This window comes from Garra rufa, chromosome 1 (assembly GCF_049309525.1).
Source record: "Garra rufa chromosome 1, GarRuf1.0, whole genome shotgun sequence".
NCBI classification, from domain to species: domain Eukaryota; kingdom Metazoa; phylum Chordata; class Actinopteri; order Cypriniformes; family Cyprinidae; genus Garra; species Garra rufa.
The window spans coordinates 23,272,937-23,291,791 of NC_133361.1; the positions used below are offsets into that span (position 1 = coordinate 23,272,937).

Sequence of the window (18,855 nt, forward strand, 5' to 3'; positions counted from 1 at the left end):
TTGGTCGGAGTGTTGTTAGGCCTCTAGAGTCTTTCTGCTGAAGCCTCCACTCTTGAGTGCTGCTGATTAGGTCTCCTCTCGCCTATTTGCGTTATGATGAAGATCTTGCTCTCACGGTCTTTCCTCTGGCCTAGACTGAGAGCTGTTAGACGTATTTCTCACAGTGAGAATCATCTAGCTGCAGCCTTCGCTCTGTAGAGCTCCACTCAGGTAGTTTATGTAGGCTGTTTAGCTTTACTAACTGCCTCTAGTGTTGAAGCTTTAGATATGAGTGTCGTCAGGCCTCCTCTCGTTTTAGAGAGTCTTTTTGCTGAAGCCTCCACTCTTGAGTGTTGCCGATTAGGTCTCCTCTCGCCTATTGGCGTTATGATGAAGATCTTGCTCTCACAGTCTTTCCTCTGGCCTAGACTGAGAGCCGTTAGAGGTATTTCTCAGTGAGAATCATCTAGCTACAGCCTCCGCTCTGTAGAGCTCCACTCAGGTAGTTTATGTAGGCTGTTTAGCTTTACTAACTGCCTCTAGAGTTGAAGCTTTAGATATGAGTGTCGTCAGGCCTCCTCTCGTTTTAGAGAGTCTTTCTGCTGAAGCCTCCACCCTTAAGTGCTGGTGTTAGGTCCCCTCTCGCCTGTGGCGTTTTGCTGAGGACCTTTGCTTTCACCTTTGCTTTTTTCCTTACAGTCTAGACTGAGAGCTGTTAGACCTTTTTTTTCATTTGAGAAATCTTCTAACTGCAGCCTTTGCTCTTGGGAGCTCCACTTAAGTAGTTCATGTTGGCTCTGTGAGCTTTACCAACTGCTTCTAGTGTTGAGCGTGGCTAAATATCCGCTCCTGAGAGCTCTTTACACTGAGGATTGAACGTTGTCAGGCCGCCTCTCATTTAGAGAGTGTTTTTGCTGAAGCCTCCACTCTCCTTAAGCTCCGCTTCTAGTACACAGGTCTACTGTGAGCTAGGGGTGGGACGATACAGGTAACTCACGATTCAATTCTGTGGCGATATGTGGCCCACGATAATGATAATATCACGATTCACGATATCTACGATATTCAATATATTGGAAGAAATTTCATCAACGATATATCACGATATATGTGACTGAAAAAGAAAAAATACCCATAATAAGGAAATCTTATGCATTTATTAATGCCAACATTTCCAACACTGCAAAGAAATACACATTTGCATAATAACTCACTGCCTCCTGGTCTTAAATGTAAACACTGTACAGCTAGACAGATAAAAGTGCCTGAACATTAAAAAACAACATGAACATTAACTAACATGTGTAAACCATGATACTGAAACGTCAGTAGTAAGTTACTGTAAAGTGCTTTATGTTAACCTGGACAGTGGTCTCATCAAGGCATATTCTTCTTGAGGAACACTAACGCCCGTTTCACACATCCGAATGCAGTGCGTATGCAGTCCGTGTGCGTTACGTATGCGATGCAGAAGCAGCACGGACTCGTTTTGCTTTCACACAGGACACGTTTGCAGTCCGTTCCTGATCTGCAGCTGTTTACCACAAACACACCATTTATCCGTTATTTTGATTTCAAATACAAACATGCTTTTTCAGCATTGTGATACTCTTTTATCACAGTACACTAATACAATACTGGATATATTCACGTTTAAACTCAACGTATTATAAACAACGTATTATTCAATGCACTTGAATGCACTTGCACACCGCTTCTGGGACGTACTGCCGGACAGCAACCGCGTGCAGTGTGAACGCTCTAATCCGTTAACATGGGTGCGGAAAAAAATACTCAACGCATACGCACTGCAGACGGAGTATGTGTGAAACAGGCGTAACTGATCAGCATGCTCAACTAGCGGGTGCGTCTTTGATTTGTTTTTCGTTAATTTCCGCCATTCTTCTCACTTCTCTTTTTTCTGCGCTTCATCTCTGTTGTTGTTAGATAACTTGTGTTCTTCACTGGCCGCTGCTTCCGCCAATTTACCCCTATTTACTCGAACAGCGCCCCCCGCAAACAGAATGGTAGATATTGGGTAGTGACAGTGACACTGACGACGGGTAAATTAATCATTTTGTGTTGTAATAAAATATCGATATTGGCCGTTAGTGTATCGATTATTTATTGCGACAGAGAGCACAACAATATATTGCAATATCGATTTTTTTTCCCACCCCTATTGTGAGCCTTGCTACCATTATGAGACATTGTATGGTGGCCCTCGCTCAGCTTTGGGCCCCTTCTAAAACCCACATGAGTGGTGAGTACTCACGTAAAGCTTTGAGCACTCTCTAAAACCCACATGAAGTGGTAAGTGCACACGCAAAGTCTCTGGGCACTTTCTTAAATCCACATGAGTGGTAAAGATTCCCCCCTGAAGGTTGGGTTCTTTTCTAAAATCCTATATGGTATGGGTTACGCAGTATTTCTCCGTTCCCATTCTAGAGCTGGTTCTAAAAAACCCTGGTTTTTCCCAACTTTGTCTCGGTAGCACAGTGTTTCAGGTCTCCTCTCGTTCCGAGAGTCATTGTATTGAGACCTTCACTCTCTAAGAGCTCATTTTTAGACCCATTCTCACAGTATGCTAGCTGGTAGGCCTCATTGAGCCTCGCTAACTATCCTTGGTACTGTGCTGAGAGCCCCTCTGCCAAGGCTGAGTGTTGTTAGGCTTTCTCTCTTTAGAGATTCTTCTTGAAGCCTCCACTCTACAGAGTCCTATATGTAGACTCTTAAGTAAGTTTGGTACTTCCTAAGCGTTGAGTGTAGCCAGGTCTCCCCTCAGTGAGGGTTACCATCTTGAGACCTCCACTCTTGAGCTTCTCTACAGTGATTAATAAGGCCTCTTGTGAGCAAACTGCTACCATCGTAGACATGGTTTCCCACGCCAAAAGCCTGGGCACCTCCTCAAATCCACAATAGTGGTGAGTACTCACATGAAGCTTTGAGCACTCCCTAAAACCCACATGAAGTGGTAAGTGCACACGCAAGTCTCTGGGCACTTTCTGAAATCCACATGAGGGATAAAGTTTCCCCCCTGAAGGTTGGGTTCTTTTCTAAAATCCTATATGGTATGGGTTACACAGTATCTCCGTTCCCATTCTAGAGTTGGTTCTAAAACCTCTGGTTTTTCCCACTCCATTTTGGTAGTATGGTGTATCAGGTCTCCTCTCCGTGAGAGTCGTTTGACCGACACTCTTGAAAGAGCTCACTTATTAGGCCCATTCTCACATGACAGCTGGTAGGCCCCTTCCTGGCCTCGCTAACTATCCTTGGTGGAGTGCTAATACTACCACTCACCAAGACTGAGTGTTGTCAGGCTTTCTCTCTTCAGAGATTCATTATGCAGCCTCCACTCTATAGAGCCCTGCTTTCAGCATGTGAGCTCTCCTGTGAGTCTTGTTACTTCCAAGCGTTGAGTGTAGCCAGGTCTCCCCTCACTTAGAGGGTCATCATACTGAGACCTCCACTCTTAAGAGCTTCCCGTAGGATTGAGCATTGTCAGGCTTCCTCTCATTTTAGAGAGTCTTCTGTGAAGCCTCCGTTCTCCAGAAGCTTCGCTTCCAGTACTTCCAAGCGTGAGTGTCGCCAGGTCTCCCCTCACCGAAGGGTTATTATTGGAGACCTCCACTCCTAAGAGCTAGTGGATTGAGCGTTGTCAGGTTTCCTCTCATGTTAGAGAGTTTTCTATGAAGCCTCCGTTCTCCAGAAGCTCCGCTTCTAGTACTTTCAAGCGTGAGTGTAGCCAGGTCTCCCCTCACTAGAGGGTTATTATTTGAGACCTCCACTCTTTAAGAGCTCTCCAAAAGCTCCGCTTCCAGGCTTTGCTGCAGCCTGAAATAATATATGGTGTTTTTCCCTCGCTATGCTCTGGGCACCTCCTCAAATCCACAATAGTGGTGAGTACTCACGTGAAGCACACGCAAGTGCACACGCAAAGTCTCTGGGCACTTTCTTAAATCCACATGAGTGGTAAAGATTCCCCCCTGAAGGTTGGGTTCTTTTCTAAAATCCTATATGGTATGGGTTATGCAGTATTTCTCCGTTCCCATTCTAGAGTTGGTTCTAAAAACCCCTGGGTTTTTCCAACTCCACTCCAGACAACACTATTTAGGATTGAGTGTTGCTAGGCTTCCTCTCATCTAGAGAGTCTTCTTGTTGGAGCCTCCACTCTCCTGAGAAACTCCACTTAGGTGGTTCTATTGCTTAGGTTCTTGGAGCCTCATGAATCACCTCCAGTGTTGAGTGTAGTTAGGTCTCTGACCTCCACTCCCAGAGTTCCATGCAAGCACAGAGTGTTGCCTGGCTTCCTCTCGTTTAGAGAGTCTTTCTGGAGCCTCCGCTCTTCAGAACCCCCGCTTAGTATGAAGACTTAGTGGTAAGCTTCACTACTTTCTGTAGCGGTGAGTGTAGTTAGGCCTACTCTCGCTTAGAGAATCAGGTCTCCACATCTAGGAGTTCTGTGCTTGGGTAGCCGAGCTAGCCATGACGTCGGCCCAAGCGATTCTCGCTGGTAGTGGGGGGTGATGTTCCTTCTTGACTCCTCAATCAGTCAGTTGTTCACTTATCCCTCAGCATGGCAGCGTTGGTATAGACGTTCCCATAGTGTCCACCAGGACGCAGCGTAGAGTTCCCTCTGGAAGGGAACGTCTAGGTTACGTATATAACCCTGGTTCCCTGAGGACAGGGAACGAGATGCTGCGTCTCGTAGCCATGCTTCGGGCCCCATTTACGTCTCCGTCAGACAAAAAGATGGTTGATGTATTCACAAACGCCCCTTTTATACTAGTAGGCGCCTTGTTATGATGTCATAGGCTGGCGCCGGCCAATGTCAAGTTCATTTTCGTTGTTCTATAAGAGCTTCAGAACCGGTAACGCTGAAGGCAGTTCCCAAAGTGTCCACCAGGACGCAGCATCTCGTTCCCTGTCCTCAGGGAACGTCTTGGGTTACGTATGTAACCCTGGTTCCCTGAGGGAACGAGACACTGCGTCATCAACGCTTTGGGGAATGCCATTGGCGAACCCGCCTCTGAATCAGTCTGTAGCCAATAGAACGACGGGAGTGACGTCACCGGCGCGGTGACGTCAGCGACCAGGAAGTATATAAGCACGTGCGTTTCAAACCGGCTTCAGCTTCCAGGAATGAAGCGATGCGCGGCAGGAATGCGGGAATTATGGTCAGAGATGCAGTGTCTCGTTCCCTCAGGGAACCAGGGTTACATACGTAACCTGAGACGTTCCCTTCCGGGAACTCAACACTGCGTCATCAACGCTTTGGGGAACGATATACCAACTATCCATAATTCCAAGTTCCTGCCCAGTGGTGTTTGTCTGGGAAAGGAAAAAGGAAAGCGTTGCTTCTGGTGGATCAGGCCAGGAAGAGCTCTCTGCCTGGGGTTACCAGGACGAGAGAGAATATCCCTCTGTCTGGGGGACCAGCCCAGAGCGAGAGGGCAGTGCCAGAAGATACTTACCTGAGGGGCACTGATGGTTCTCCGCCTGGGAAACTGCCAGTACGCGAGAAGTATTACACCTCTGTCCAGAATAATGCCAGAGCAAGAGGGAGATGGTATATACCTCGGCCCTCGGGCTCACAAGGAAGGGAGAGCTCCGCCTGGGAAACTGCCAGGACGCGAGCGGAATCACATCTCTGCCTAGGACGCACCCAGCGAAGAGGAAGAATTATGTGTACCTCGGAGCTCAGCCACGCGAGGAAATAGTCCAAACTCCGTCTGGGGAACAGCCAGCACGGGAGGGACTGGATTGGCTCCGCCTGGAAAACTGCCAGGACGCGAGTGGGATTACATCTCTGCCTGGGAAACTCCCAGCGAATAGGTATCTGATCCGCCTCGGCCCTCGGGCACACGAGGAAAGAGAGTCCACCTCTGTCTGGGGACCAGCCAGACGTAGAGGGACAAGAGGTGTCTGGGGGTACCAGAACACCAGGTTGCTTCGCCTGGGAAACTGCCAGGAGGCAAGCGGTATTACATCTCTGCCTGGGACGTACCCAGCGAAGAGGGATAAACCTCGGCCCTCGGGCTCACGAGATTTTGGTCATACACCCCAGTCTGGTCACCAGCCAGAGAGGGGGTTCTCCTCGGCCCTCGGGCACACGAGGAGAAAAGGTGGTCCTTTGTCGGGGCGTACCCGGATCAAGAGGGACCCAAGTGGTGCCTGGAAACTTCTGGCCAGGGCACTGGAATGGCTCCGCCTGGAAACTGCCAGGACGCGAGTAGAATTACATCTCTGCCTGGGACGCGCCCAGCGAAGAGGGAATGTAAAACACCTCGGCCCTCGGGCTCACGAGGTGGAGGCCTCTGTCTGGTGACCAACCAGACCGAGAGGAAGGAGTTGTCCTCGGCCCTTGGGCACACGAGGAGACAATAGTCCTTTGTCGGGGCGCACCCGGACAAGAGGGACACAAATAGTGCCTGGAAGCTCTGGCCAGGACACTGACATGGGCTCCGCCTGGGAAACTGCCAGGACGCGAGCGAAATTACATCTCTGCCTGGGGGGCACCCAGCGAAGAGGGAACTTCTACCTCGGCCCTCAGGCTCACAAGGTATAACTCCTGTCAGCTTAGGACAGAGGAGCCAGGAGTGCCTCGTAGGTCTAGCTCGTAGAACCTAACAAAGGTCAAAGGTGTAGACCAACCCGCACTGCAGATGTCCTGGATAGGGACACCTGCCATCAGAGCTTTCGAGGCTGCCATGCCTCGAGTAGAGTGAGCCTTGACGACCATCGGTGATGGGAGGCCAGAGGACTCATAGGCAGTAGTTATGGCATCTACGATCCATCTACTGATAGTCGGTTTCGTTGCAGGGAGCCCCCTCTTAGGGGGACCGTAACAGACCAACAGTTGCTCGCACTGGACACATACAATTATACTTCCGATGGTCGCTCTCCACGAATGGAGGAGGATAAAAGGCCTGCAGGGTGACTGGCTGTGGTACTGCTGTCGGTACCTTCGGTACGTACCCGGGTCTAGGGTAGAGGAATGCTTTGGCCAAACCAGGTGCAAAGTCAATATATGAAGGGGCCACTGAAAGGGCCTGAAGGTCTCCTACTCTCCTCAGAAAAGTAAGAGCCAACAGCAGCGCCGTCTTAATAGTAAGGAAGCGATCTGAAATCTCCTCTAAGGGCTCGAACGGAGGCCTACAGAGGGCTTCAAGTACCACAGCGAGATCCCACGTGGGGATTCTAGGGTTCACCCGAGGCCTCAACCTGAGTGCACCGCGAAGGAACCGTATGACCAGGGGGTTCTTACCCAGTGACAGACCACCAAGAGGGGCGTGGAAGGCCGATAAAGCCGCCACGTAAACCTTCAAGGTGGAGTGGGCTAACCTGGTGGAGAAGCGAGACTGCAGGAACTCCAGCACTGTACCAACCAGGCAGTGAACTGGGTCAGCGTGTCGCTCTCTACACCATGAAGTGAAGAGTTTCCACTTCAGGCCATAAAGTTTCCTTGTAGAGGGAGCTCTAGAGTGAAGGATGGTCTCAGCAACCTTGGTTGAGAGACCCTCACTTATGAGATGCGCCCCCTCAGGGGCCACACCCATAGCTTCCATTTCTCTGGGTGGGGGTGGCAGATTGTGCCTGACTCCGTACCGACGTACTCTTTCTAGAACTCCCGGGAGCAGAGCGAACGGGGGAAAGGCATACAGACGAAGCCTCGGCCACGTCTGTACCATGGCGTCCAGCCCAAGTGGAGCTGGAGGCACTAGAGAGTACCAGAGGGGACACTGTCTCTTGAGTCGCAAAGAGGTCCACCTGAGCCTGGCCAAACACTCTCCATATCTGCTTCACCACCTGTGGGTGAAGCATCCAATCCCCGGGCTTTACTTTCCCCTGCCTCGACAGGACGTCTGCCCCCACGTTGAGATACCCAGGAATGTGAACTGCACTCAGTGAGAGGAGTTTCCCCTGGGACCATAGGAGGATATGGGACGCCAGCTTGAATAAGGGGCGTGACCGCACACCTCCCTGGTGGTTGATATAATAAACCACTGCTGTGTTGTCGGTGCGGACCAACACATGGCGGTTTCTCAGGTCTGGGAGGAAATGCCTCAGAGCCTTGAAAACCACCAGCATCTCCAGGCAATTTATGTGCCACGAGAGGTGCTGACTGGTCCACAGGCCAGAGGCCGAGCGGCCACTCATGACCGCTCCCCACCCGGAGAGGGATGCATCTGTCGCTAGCGTGACGCGGCGACACGGAGCTCCCAGAACCGGGCCCTGAGACAGAAACCAAGGTTTCTTCCACATGTTCAAGGCACGAAGGCATCGCCGCGTGACCTTGATCTTGCGGAAAGGATTTCCCCTCGGGGAAAAACCCTTGGTCTTGAGCCACCACTGTAGGTATTACGTTGGCTGCTGCTGCCATAAGACCTAACAGTACTTGAAACTGTTTGACAGTGAGTGACAGGCCTAGCTTGACCGCATTTACTGCAGTAAGGATCGACTCGATCCGAGCAGGAGACAAACGTGCCTGCATCGTGGTCGAATCCCATACGACACCTAGATAAGAGGTTCTCTGTAATGGAGACAGCACACTTTTCTTGGTGTTGAGTCTCAACCCCAAAGCTTCCATGTGAGCGAGAACAACATCTCGATGCTGAACCGCTAACTGTTCTGAGCTGGCTAAAATCAGCCAGTCGTCTATGTAGTTGAGTATACGGATGCCCTGGAGTCGCAGAGGAGCCAGAGCAGCATCCATACACTTTGTAAAAGTTCGGGGTGAGAGTGCTAGGCCGAAAGGAAGAACTCTGTATTGGTAAGCTTTGCCCCTGAAAGCGAACCTGAGAAACTTCCTGTGCTGAGGAAGGATGGAGACGTGAAAGTACGCATCTTTGAGATCTATCGTGACAAACCAGTCCTCGGACCTGATTTGAGACACGACCTGTTTGACAGTTATCATACTGAACTTCAGTTTTCTGACTGAGCGGTTCAGTTGTTGTAGAAATGGGCACCATATAATGTGAACCCCATTTCCCCCCGAGAGGGGCTGCCTTCAACGGCCCTGAGCCACAGCAGTCAGGGCCGTTTAGCCGAGGACCTCTTCGACTGAAGCACGACCCTCAGGTCGGGCCTAGTCTTAGAAGCCCCCGACTTGGGGTGCTGCTTACCCCGCCCCCTTGATCTGTCAGGAGGGGTGCGGGTAGCAACGCTCGCTTTCTGCGCCTCGCGGCGTGAGGAGCTGGTACGCGGCTGGGGCTGCTCCCGTCCAGCAGCCCCAGAGGAAAAGACACGGCGAGGGAGTTATTGCTGGAAAGCTGCAGTTTGTCTGCGGGCCTCCTGGTACCTGCTGACGACCGCAACGACCGAGTCGCCAAACAGGCCAGGAGGCTGAATTGGGGCGTCCAGCAGGAGGGCCCTGTCCTTCTCCTTCATGTCGGACAGGGACAACCACAGGTGCCTCTCCGCGACCACAAGGGCTGCCATAGACCGCCCAATCGCACGGGCGGTCTCCTTAGTGGCGCGGAGAGCAAGATCTGCTGTACGCCGCAATTCTGACACATTAACCTCCCAGCCGTCGTCTAAATCCTTTAGGAGGTCGGCTTGGTATGCCTGCAACACAGACATAGTGTGCAGACATGACCCAGCCTGACCCGCTGCCGCGTAACCCTTGCCCAACAAGCTGGATGTTAATTTAAGAGGCCTGGTGGGCAAGGTCGGAGCCTTCAAAGATGATGCCGCTGCAGGAGACAGATAGCTCGCGAGCGTCTGTTCAACTGCTGGCATCATCTTGTACCCGTGCTCCTCGACCCCTCCCACGTTACCGTAGTAACCAGAGGAGGGGGTGAAAACACGGGCCGAAAATGGTTTTTCCCATGATCTCGACAGCTCACTGTGGAGATCAGGGAAAAACGGAAGGCTCCGCCCTGGAGGTGGCTTGCGTGTCCGCAGAAAGCGTTCGTCTAGTTTGCTTTCTGGCGGCTCATGTGATTGCTCGGCGGGCCAGCTGATGTTGAGTCTGGCTACCGCACGAGTTACCACCTCCAGGAGCTCCTCAAATTGGGGGGATTTCACAGGCGGTTGAGGGAGATCAACACGCTCTACATCAACCTCCTCGGAGGAAGATAAGAGAAGTGTTGAGACCTCCTCCCGGGGGGAAGAAACCGCAGTGCGGGCTTCCGCATCCAGGAGGAGATCAACCGATCTGCTGGGTGAGGAAGGAGATAGGGGATCACCCGTCTCCATACCCTCCAGCAGATCGAGCTGTGAACCCCACGAGTGCAGCTGCCGCTCCGCCTCGGCGGAAGCGGGGCCAGACCCGCGAGGAACGCTGGTGAAGGCTCCCACCTCGAAGAGAGCCCTCCAGGAACAAAGCACCCGCAGTGGAAGAAGCTCACACTGCGGACAGCCAACCCCCTCAAGGGCTGACTGAGCATGCTCCGCTCCCAAGCAGAACACACACATCCTGTGTGTGTCCCCACCAACGATGAATCGCTGGCAGGGAGGAACACACATTCTGTGTGGCTGCTGAACCGCCTTAGAAATGTCAAACTTTTTTCCCCTTTTGGCAGACATTGCTCAAACAAAAGCAAACTGCAGCAATGAATAACCAGACAGACAGACAGACAGACCAACATAGAGCGCTTCGCTGAATGACAAAAGCTGAAGGTTTGAAACGCACGTGCTTATATACTTCCTGGTCACTGACGTCACTGCGCCAGTGACGTCACTCCCGTCGTTCTATTGGCTACAGACTGATTCAGAGGCGGGTTCGCCAATGGCATTCCCCAAAGTGTTGATGACGCAGTGTTGAGTTCCCGGAAGGGAACCAGGGTTACATACGTAACCTAGACGTTTTCTCAAAAGTGCAGAGCTCAGTCACTAAACTTGGACTTAACTGAAGTGATTGACAGCTTCTGTGAAAGCAAATGAGCACTGTTTTTTCACTTTTTGTTTAGGCCTATCACTAATTCACAGTTTGAAAAAGTTTTATTTGTTCATGCTGCTAAGTAGCCGACATTTTGCAAAATTTCTGGATTGACAACCATATTCAAATGACTGAATGAAAACTGTTATGTCTCACATACTGTATACTGCATGTAACCATAACAAATCTTGCAGACATGCTCAGATAATAAGCCTAAATTTTTTTTTTGAATAGCATTCATTGTCTGGCCAGCTCTGGTCTACACAACACCAGAGAATACTTTTTATGTGGGAAAAATAATGGCAGAGATACATGATGACTACGTTCAGGGTGTAAATTGTTCATGGATGTGAAAAATTGTGAATATTTGTGAGACTGTGTTGAAGATTGTGTTAGCCAATTTTGGGGGAAAAATTTGGTGGAGAAGAAAAAACAGTTAACAATATATTTTACAATCTTTGATGATAAAGACTTCAGTATTTGAAAGTTTCAGAGTCACTGAGTCTCCTTCAGTTGACCACTTCTGTGGAGAAACACTTTAAAATGAGAAATTGAGAAATGACTCATTAAAAACATGTTAAAAGTTTGTCTGTTTATAAAGAAATAAAGACATGTTAACATTTGTGTGTATATAAAGGGATGACTAAACTCACCTGATACTGTCAGTGTTACTACATCACTGATGTTTGATGTTCGTGATCCTCCTCTCTCGACTCCATAACAGGAATATTTACCTGCATTAGACTCAATAACAGAACTGAATGTGTGTTCCCGTTGATTCCTGAAAACACTGACTGAACTGTCTTTATACCAGCTGTACTGCCAGCCAGTGACTCCTTTACCATCAATGTCACATCTGACAGTGACTGTATCTCCTCTGAATACATGAGCAGGTTTGATGGTCACTTTGGCTTTTGGTCTTTCTGTACAATGAAAACACAATTTCACAGTTAAAAAAGAGCATATTGCTTTTACTGAATGAAAAAAGTTTTTTTTTTTTGTAAACATGCCATATATCAGATTAGACTGAAGTGTTATCTATAGCTGTTATTGTTACCTATTCTGTGCCTTATGAATTTTTTTCATTGTGTTCTCAAAGCAGTTCATTATGTGAGTAAAATACTTGCCGTATATTGTCACTGTTACTGGTTCACTGTAATGTGTATAATGTCCTCCTCTTTGTGCTCTGCACCTGTACTCTCCTCTATCAGAGACTTTCACTGAATTGAGTGATTTAGTTGCAGCTTCAGTAGATTCAGGGTTTGAGTCTTTACTCCAGAGAAACTCCAATTGATCCCATGACTGATTCACTTCACATCTCAGAGTAACTGAGTCTCCAATGAATAATGAACTCTGTGGCAACACAGTCAGATTTGGTTTGGGAATATCTGTCAATATAAAGTATTTTGGATTTGAGACAATTTTTCCAACAGAACATCTTGTCCTTTATCTGGTAAATAGTTTGTGCATTTTTATTTTACAGACAATGTATAAAACAATATAGCTGCTAGCAGCAATTATGGGGCTAAGTCCAGTATTTACTGAACACAATCAAAAGAGTGAAAGGTCTAACACTTCTGTGAAGAAGCACTTGAAATTGCTGTGGGAGCTAAAATGGATATATAACTTATTAAAGACATGTTAACATTTGTGTGTGTATATAAAGGGATGATCAAACTCACCTGATACTGTCAGTGTAACTGCATCACTGATGTTTGATGTTCGTGATCCTCCTCTCTCTTCTCCATAACAGGAGTATTTACCTGCGTCAGACTCATTAACAGACCTGAATGTGTGTTTCCGTTGATCCCTGAAAACACTGACTGAACTGTCTTTATACCAGCTGTACTGCCAGCTAATGACTCCTTCACCACAAATGTCACATCTGAGAGTCACTGTCTCTCCTCTGAATACATGTTGATCAGGTTTAATGGTCACTTTGGCTTTTGGTCTTTCTGTACAATGAAAACAATTCACAATAAAAACAATATGCTCTTTTAACTCTATGAACAGTTACTTGATTGTAAAACATATATGTTAAACCAGATTTACTGTGTTGTTCTCTATAGCTGTTATAGTCACTGATTTAGTTTGATAGAATAATTTTTTATTGTTTTCTAGGGCTGTCCCCGAATAGTCGAAGATTCGATGCATCGATATGCGGAGCCTGATTCGACCACCGATCTCACAGTCGAATCTTCGCGGGTGAAACGAGCATCATACCATTTTGGCAATATGGGGGTGCTCAATGTCTAATTGCACACAGAACTACTGGTTTTGTACGGTTATATTACGTTATATACAGCCTTTGATTATGATAATGCAGTAAAAACAAAAGTGAAAATAAAGAAGCGTTCAATAAATAATTTTAACGTGTTTGTGAATAAATCTAACCACCCCTGTGACAGATTTAATTTTCACTTGCCCTGATCCATGATGAGATGCGGACCATCTTGACGGCAGGGATTAGGCGGCGATCACACCGAACGCGTTTTTGCAATTGGAGGCGCCTCTTTTGAATGGTTTTCTGTTGGCAGTGAGCGTTCTGCGCTCTGTTTATGCGCCCCCCGCGCCTCGCGTTTTTGCAGGAGCGCTCTGAGCGCCTGAAGTTGAAAAAAAATAATCAACTCTGAGCGGAAAAACGCCCAACGTCATTCGCGTTCTTTTCCATTGTCCAATCGAATGAATGGAGAGGCGGGCCTTCTGTTGTGATGGCGAAAGTTTACTGTTGCTTAAAAAGTCCGGAGACTGCAAGAAATGGAGGAGAAACCTTTGGTGTCTATCGTGGGTAACCAGGAGCTGTATTATTTAGGGTTTCTGCTAATATGACAGTTTACTTAACAGCAAAAAACTAAGATTTTAGAGCGTTCGCGCTATAATCCTTTGATTTGACTGACAGGACAGCTGTTTCGGTCGTTGCTTAGCAAAAAAGGCAGTGCTGTGCGCCTCGCGTTTTTAGAACTAAAAGACGCGTTCGGTGTTTTTATTTAAACCTAAATAAGTTAGTTTGTCAGTTGGCAGGCAGTTTTGGTCGCTTTATTAAAAGTTGTTGCTGTGTGGAGTGTGTAAAATAAAATAAAAACTGTTTTACCCTCCTGCTGACTATAGTGTCGTGCCCCTCCCAACCCATTCACACACACACATAGGCCTAGATGATTCGACTATCAGTCGACTATAGAAAGATTCGAAAATTCTGATTCGACTATGAAAATTCATAGTCGGGGACAGCCCTATTGTTTTCTCAGGGCAGTTCATTATTTGAGGAAAAATACTTGCCGTATACGGTCACTGTTACTGGTTTACTGTAATATGTGTAATGATCCCCTCTTTGTGCTCTGCACCTGTACTCTCCTCCATCAGAGACTTTCACTGAATTGATTGTTTTATTTGCAGCTTCAGTAGATTCAGGGTTTGAGTTTTTACTCCAGAGAAACTCCAGTGGATCCCATGACTGATTCACCTCACATCTCAGAGTAACTGAGTCTCCAATAAACAATGAACTCTGTGTAGCAGTCATGGTTGGTGTAGGAAAATCTGACAATATAAAATCATTGAGAGTAAATAAATTGTCAAAAGTTCTGGTACTTCAGTACGTTGATACTGAAATCTTTACAATACCAGCCTTTCTGTAGTACCAGTATTACCAAGAACCTGGACAATTTGGTACCTGATAATTTCAAACAATCTCATGAGTATTTGTCTGAGCACTCTGTGAAGAGTGTCAAAGGTTTCTGTTTACATGTTTTTTTTTAAGCATTGGTTTCTGTAGCCAATCACAGGCAAGTCTGCTGAGAATGTGAATGCAATGGCCAATAAAAGATGCATTAGTTATTGAGAATCTGCTAAAAACTGCTCAAAATGCAAACTTATAGAAATCTGAATGCTCGTAAATCCTATCATTAAAATCATCAAAGTATAAACACAATGTGAATAAGAAATTCATTGTGCATTATGTACAGCTTTTTTGATTTTAACATTAGTTTTCTCAAAAGTGCAGAGCTCAGTCACTAAACTTGGACTTAACTGAAGTGATTGACAGCTTCCGTGAAAGCAAAGGGAGCACTGTTTTTTCACTTTTTGTTGAGGCCTATCACTAATTCACAGTTTGAAAAAGTTTTATTTTTTCATGCTGCTAAGTAGCCGACATTTTGCAAAATTTCTGGATTGACAACCATATTCAAATGACTGAATGAAAACTGTTATGTCTCACATACTGTATACTGTATATAACCACAATAAATCTTGCAGACATTCTCTGGTAATAAGCCTAAAAAATTCTTGCATAGCATTAATTGTCTGGCTCAGCTCCGGTCAACACAACACTAGAGAAAACTTTTTATGTGGGAAAAAGAATTGCAGAGACACATGATGACTACGTTCTTAGGGTGTAAATTGTTCATGGATGTGAAAAATTGTGAATATTTGTGAGACTGTGTTGAAGATTGTGTTAGCCAATTTTGGGGGAAGAATTGGTGGAGAAGAAAAAACAGTTAACAATATATTTTACAATCTTTGATGATAAAGACTTCAGTATTTGAAAGTTTCAGAGTCACTGAGTCTCCTTCAGTTGACCACTTCTGTGGAGAAACACTTTAAAATAAGATCAATCTGAAATTGAGAAATCACTCATTAAAAACATGTTAAAAGTTTGTCTGTTTATAAAGAAATAAAGACATGTTAACATTTGTGTTTATATGACTAAACTCACCTGATACTGTCAGTGTGACTGCATCACTGATGTTTGATGTTCGTGATCCTCCTCTCTCTACTCCATAACAGGAGTATTTACCTGCATCAGACTCAGTAACAGGACTGAATGTGTGTTCCTGTTGATCCCTGAAAACACTGACTGAACTGTCTTTATACCAGCTGTACTGCCAGCTAATGACTCCTTCACCATCAATGTCACATCTGAGAGTCACTGTCTCTCCTCTGAATACATGTTGATCAGGTTTGATGGTCACTTTGGCTTTTGGTCTTTCTGTACAATGACAACAATTCACAATCAAAACAATATGCTCTTTTAACTGTATGAACAGTTACCTGATTGTAAATCACACATGCTAAATCAGGTTTAACTGAAGTGTTGTTTTCTATAGCTGTTATAGTCAGTGATTCAGTGTCATAGAATTTTTTTTATTGTTTTCTCAGAGCAGTTCATTATGTGAGGAAAACTACTTGTTTAGGCCTATAACTCATTCACAGTTTGACAAAGTTTTATTTTTCATTGTGTTAAGTAGGTGACATATTGTCTGGATTGACAACCATATTCAAATGACTGGATATAAAAGTGTTATGTTTCACATACTGTATACCAGGGCTGCCCAACCCTGTTCCTGGATATCTACCAACGTGCAGACTTTAGTTCCAGACCTGCTTCAACACAGCTGTCTGTAATTATCAAGTGCTATTTAAGAGATTAATGAGCTTGTTCAGGTGTGTTTGATTAGGGTTGGAGCTGAACTTTGTACGATGGTAGATCTCCAGGAACAGGGTTGAGCACCCCTGCTGTATACTGTATATAACCACTAAAAATCTGGCAGACATTCTCAAGTAATAAACCTAAGAAATCTTGCATAGCATTCATTGTCTGGCCCAATTCCGGTCAACACAACACTAGAGAATACTTTCTATGTGGGAAAAAGAATTGCAGAGATACATGATGACTACATTCTTAGGGTGTTAATTGTTCATGGATGTGAAAAATTGTGAACATTTGTGAGGCAGTGTTGAAGCTTGTGTTAGCCAACTTTTTTTTTTTTGGGGGGGGGGGGGGGGGGTGATTAGAGGAGAAGAAAAAACAGTTAACAATATATTTTACAATCTTTGATGATAAAGACTTCAGTATTTTAAAGTTTCAGTGTCACTGAGTCTCCTTCAGTTGACCACTTCTGTGGAGAAACACTTTAAAATAAGATCAATCTGAAATTGAGAAATCACTCATTAAAAACATGTTAAAAGTTTGTCTGTTTATAAAGAAATAAAGACATGTTAACATTTGTGTTTATATGACTAAACTCACCTGATACTGTCAGTGTGACTGCATCACTGATGTTTGATGTTCGTGATCCTCCTCTCTCTTCTCCATAACAGGAGTATTTACCTGCGTCAGACTCAGTAACAGGACTGAATGTGTGTTCCTGTTGATCCCTGAAAACACTGACTGAACTGTCTTTATACCAGCTGTACTTCCAGCTAGTGACTCCTTCACCATCAATGTCACATCTGAGAGTGACTGTCTCTCCTCTGAATACATGTTGATCAGGTTTAATGGTCACTTTGGCTTTTGGTATTTCTGTACAATGACAACAAAATGTCACAAAAAAATAGCACATTGTTTTTAATGAATGAAAAATGTTTTTTTTTTTTTGTAAACATGCTATATGTCAGGTTAGACTGAGGTGTTGTTCTCTATAGCTGTTACTGTCACTTATTCAGTGCCTTATGAATTATTTTCATTGTGTTCTCAAAGCAGTTCATTATGAGAGGAAAATACTTGCCGTATATTGTCACTGTTACTGGTTCACTGTAATGTGTGTAATGTCCTCCTCTTTGTGCTCTGCATCTGTACTCTCCTTTATCAGATACTTTCACTGAATTGAGTGATTTAGTTGCAGCTTCAGTAGATTCAGGGTTTGAGTCTTTACTCCAGAGAAACTCCAATTGATCCCATGACTGATTCACTTCACATCTCAGAGTAACTGAGTCTCCAATGAATAATGAACTCTGTGGCAGCACAGTCAGATTTGGTTTGGGAATATCTGTCAATATAAAATATTTTGGATTTGAGACAATTTTTCCAACAGAACATCTTGTCCTTTATCTGGTAAATAGTTTTTTATTTTAAAGACAATGTGTAAAAAATATAGCTGCTAGCAGTAATTATGGGGCTAAGTCCAGTATTTACTGAACACAATGCAAAGAGTGAAAGGTCAAACACTTTTGTGGATAAGCTCTTGAAACTGCTCTGGGAGCTAAAATAGACAAATAACTTATTAAAAATATGTTAATATTTGCGTGTGCATATGAAGGGATGATCAAACTCACCTGATACTGTCAGTGTAACTGCATCACTGATGTTTGATGTTCGTGATCCTCCTCTCTCTGCTCCATAACAGGAGTATTTACCTGCGTCAGACTCATTAACAGACCTGAATGTGTGTTCCCGTTGATCCCTGAAAACATAGTCTGAACTGTCTTTATACCAGCTGTACTGCCAGCTAATGACTCCTTCACCACAAATGTCACATCTGAGAGTGACTGTCTCTCCTCTGAATACATGTTGATCAGGTTTAATGGTCACTTTGGCTTTTGGTCTTTCTGTACAATGACAACAATTCACAATGAAAACAATTTGCTGTTTTAACTTTTTGAGCAGTTACTTGATTGTAAATCACACATGCTAAATCAGGTATAACTAAAGTATTGTTCTCTATAGCTGTTATAGTCAGTGATTTAGTGTCATAGAATAATTTTTTACTGTTTTCTCAGAGCAGTTCATTATGTGAGGAAAAATACTTGCCGTATATTGTCACTGTTATTGGTTTACTGTAATATGTGTAATGATCCCCTCTTTGTGCTCTGCACCTGTACTCTCCTCCATCAGAGACTTTCACTGAATTGATTGTTTGATTTGCCGCTTCAGTAGATTCATGGTTTGAGTTTTTACTCCAGAGAAACTCCAGTGGATCCCATGACTGATTCACCTCACATTTCAGAGTAACTGAGTCTCCAATGAACAATGAACTCTGTGGCAGCACAGTCATAGTTGGTGTAGGAAAATCTGTCAATATAAAATCATTGAGTACTTAAGTTGTCAAAAGTTCTGGTACTTCAGTACGTTGATACTGAAATCTTAACAATACCAGCCTTTCTGTACCAGTATTACCAAGAACCTGGACAATTTGGTAACTGATCATTTCAAACACTCTCATGAGTAGGGATGCACCGAAATGAAAATTCTTGTCTGAAACCGAAAACACACCAAGGCCGAA

The 18,855-nt window shown here is 45.4% G+C and overlaps 2 protein-coding genes across 2 annotated transcripts in view; both read right to left on the reverse strand.

Annotated features, from left to right (window-relative positions):
* Window positions 1-18,627, reverse strand: part of LOC141297893 (Fc receptor-like protein 2) — a 34,652-nt gene extending 16,025 nt beyond the window's left edge. Inside the window, exons 1-3 of the mRNA XM_073828391.1 lie at window positions 18,384-18,627; window positions 17,909-18,181; window positions 16,884-17,156 (exon numbers count right to left, since the gene is read on the reverse strand). Of these exons, the coding sequence (XP_073684492.1) occupies window positions 16,884-17,156; window positions 17,909-18,181; window positions 18,384-18,627 (790 nt within the window). The remainder of the gene's footprint in view (window positions 1-16,883; window positions 17,157-17,908; window positions 18,182-18,383) is intronic.
* On the reverse strand, window positions 24-15,923 carry LOC141342263 (B-cell receptor CD22-like). The gene is made up of 10 exons (XM_073846680.1): window positions 15,905-15,923; window positions 15,570-15,842; window positions 14,138-14,395; window positions 12,544-12,816; window positions 11,989-12,249; window positions 11,511-11,784; window positions 11,361-11,397; window positions 9,638-9,691; window positions 9,438-9,546; window positions 24-142 (listed from the first exon to the last, which is right to left on the reverse strand). The coding sequence occupies exons 1-10, from the start codon at window positions 15,921-15,923 to the stop codon at window positions 24-26; spliced, it is 1,677 nt and encodes a 558-aa protein (XP_073702781.1).
* Window positions 18,628-18,855: the final 228 nt, after the last annotated feature.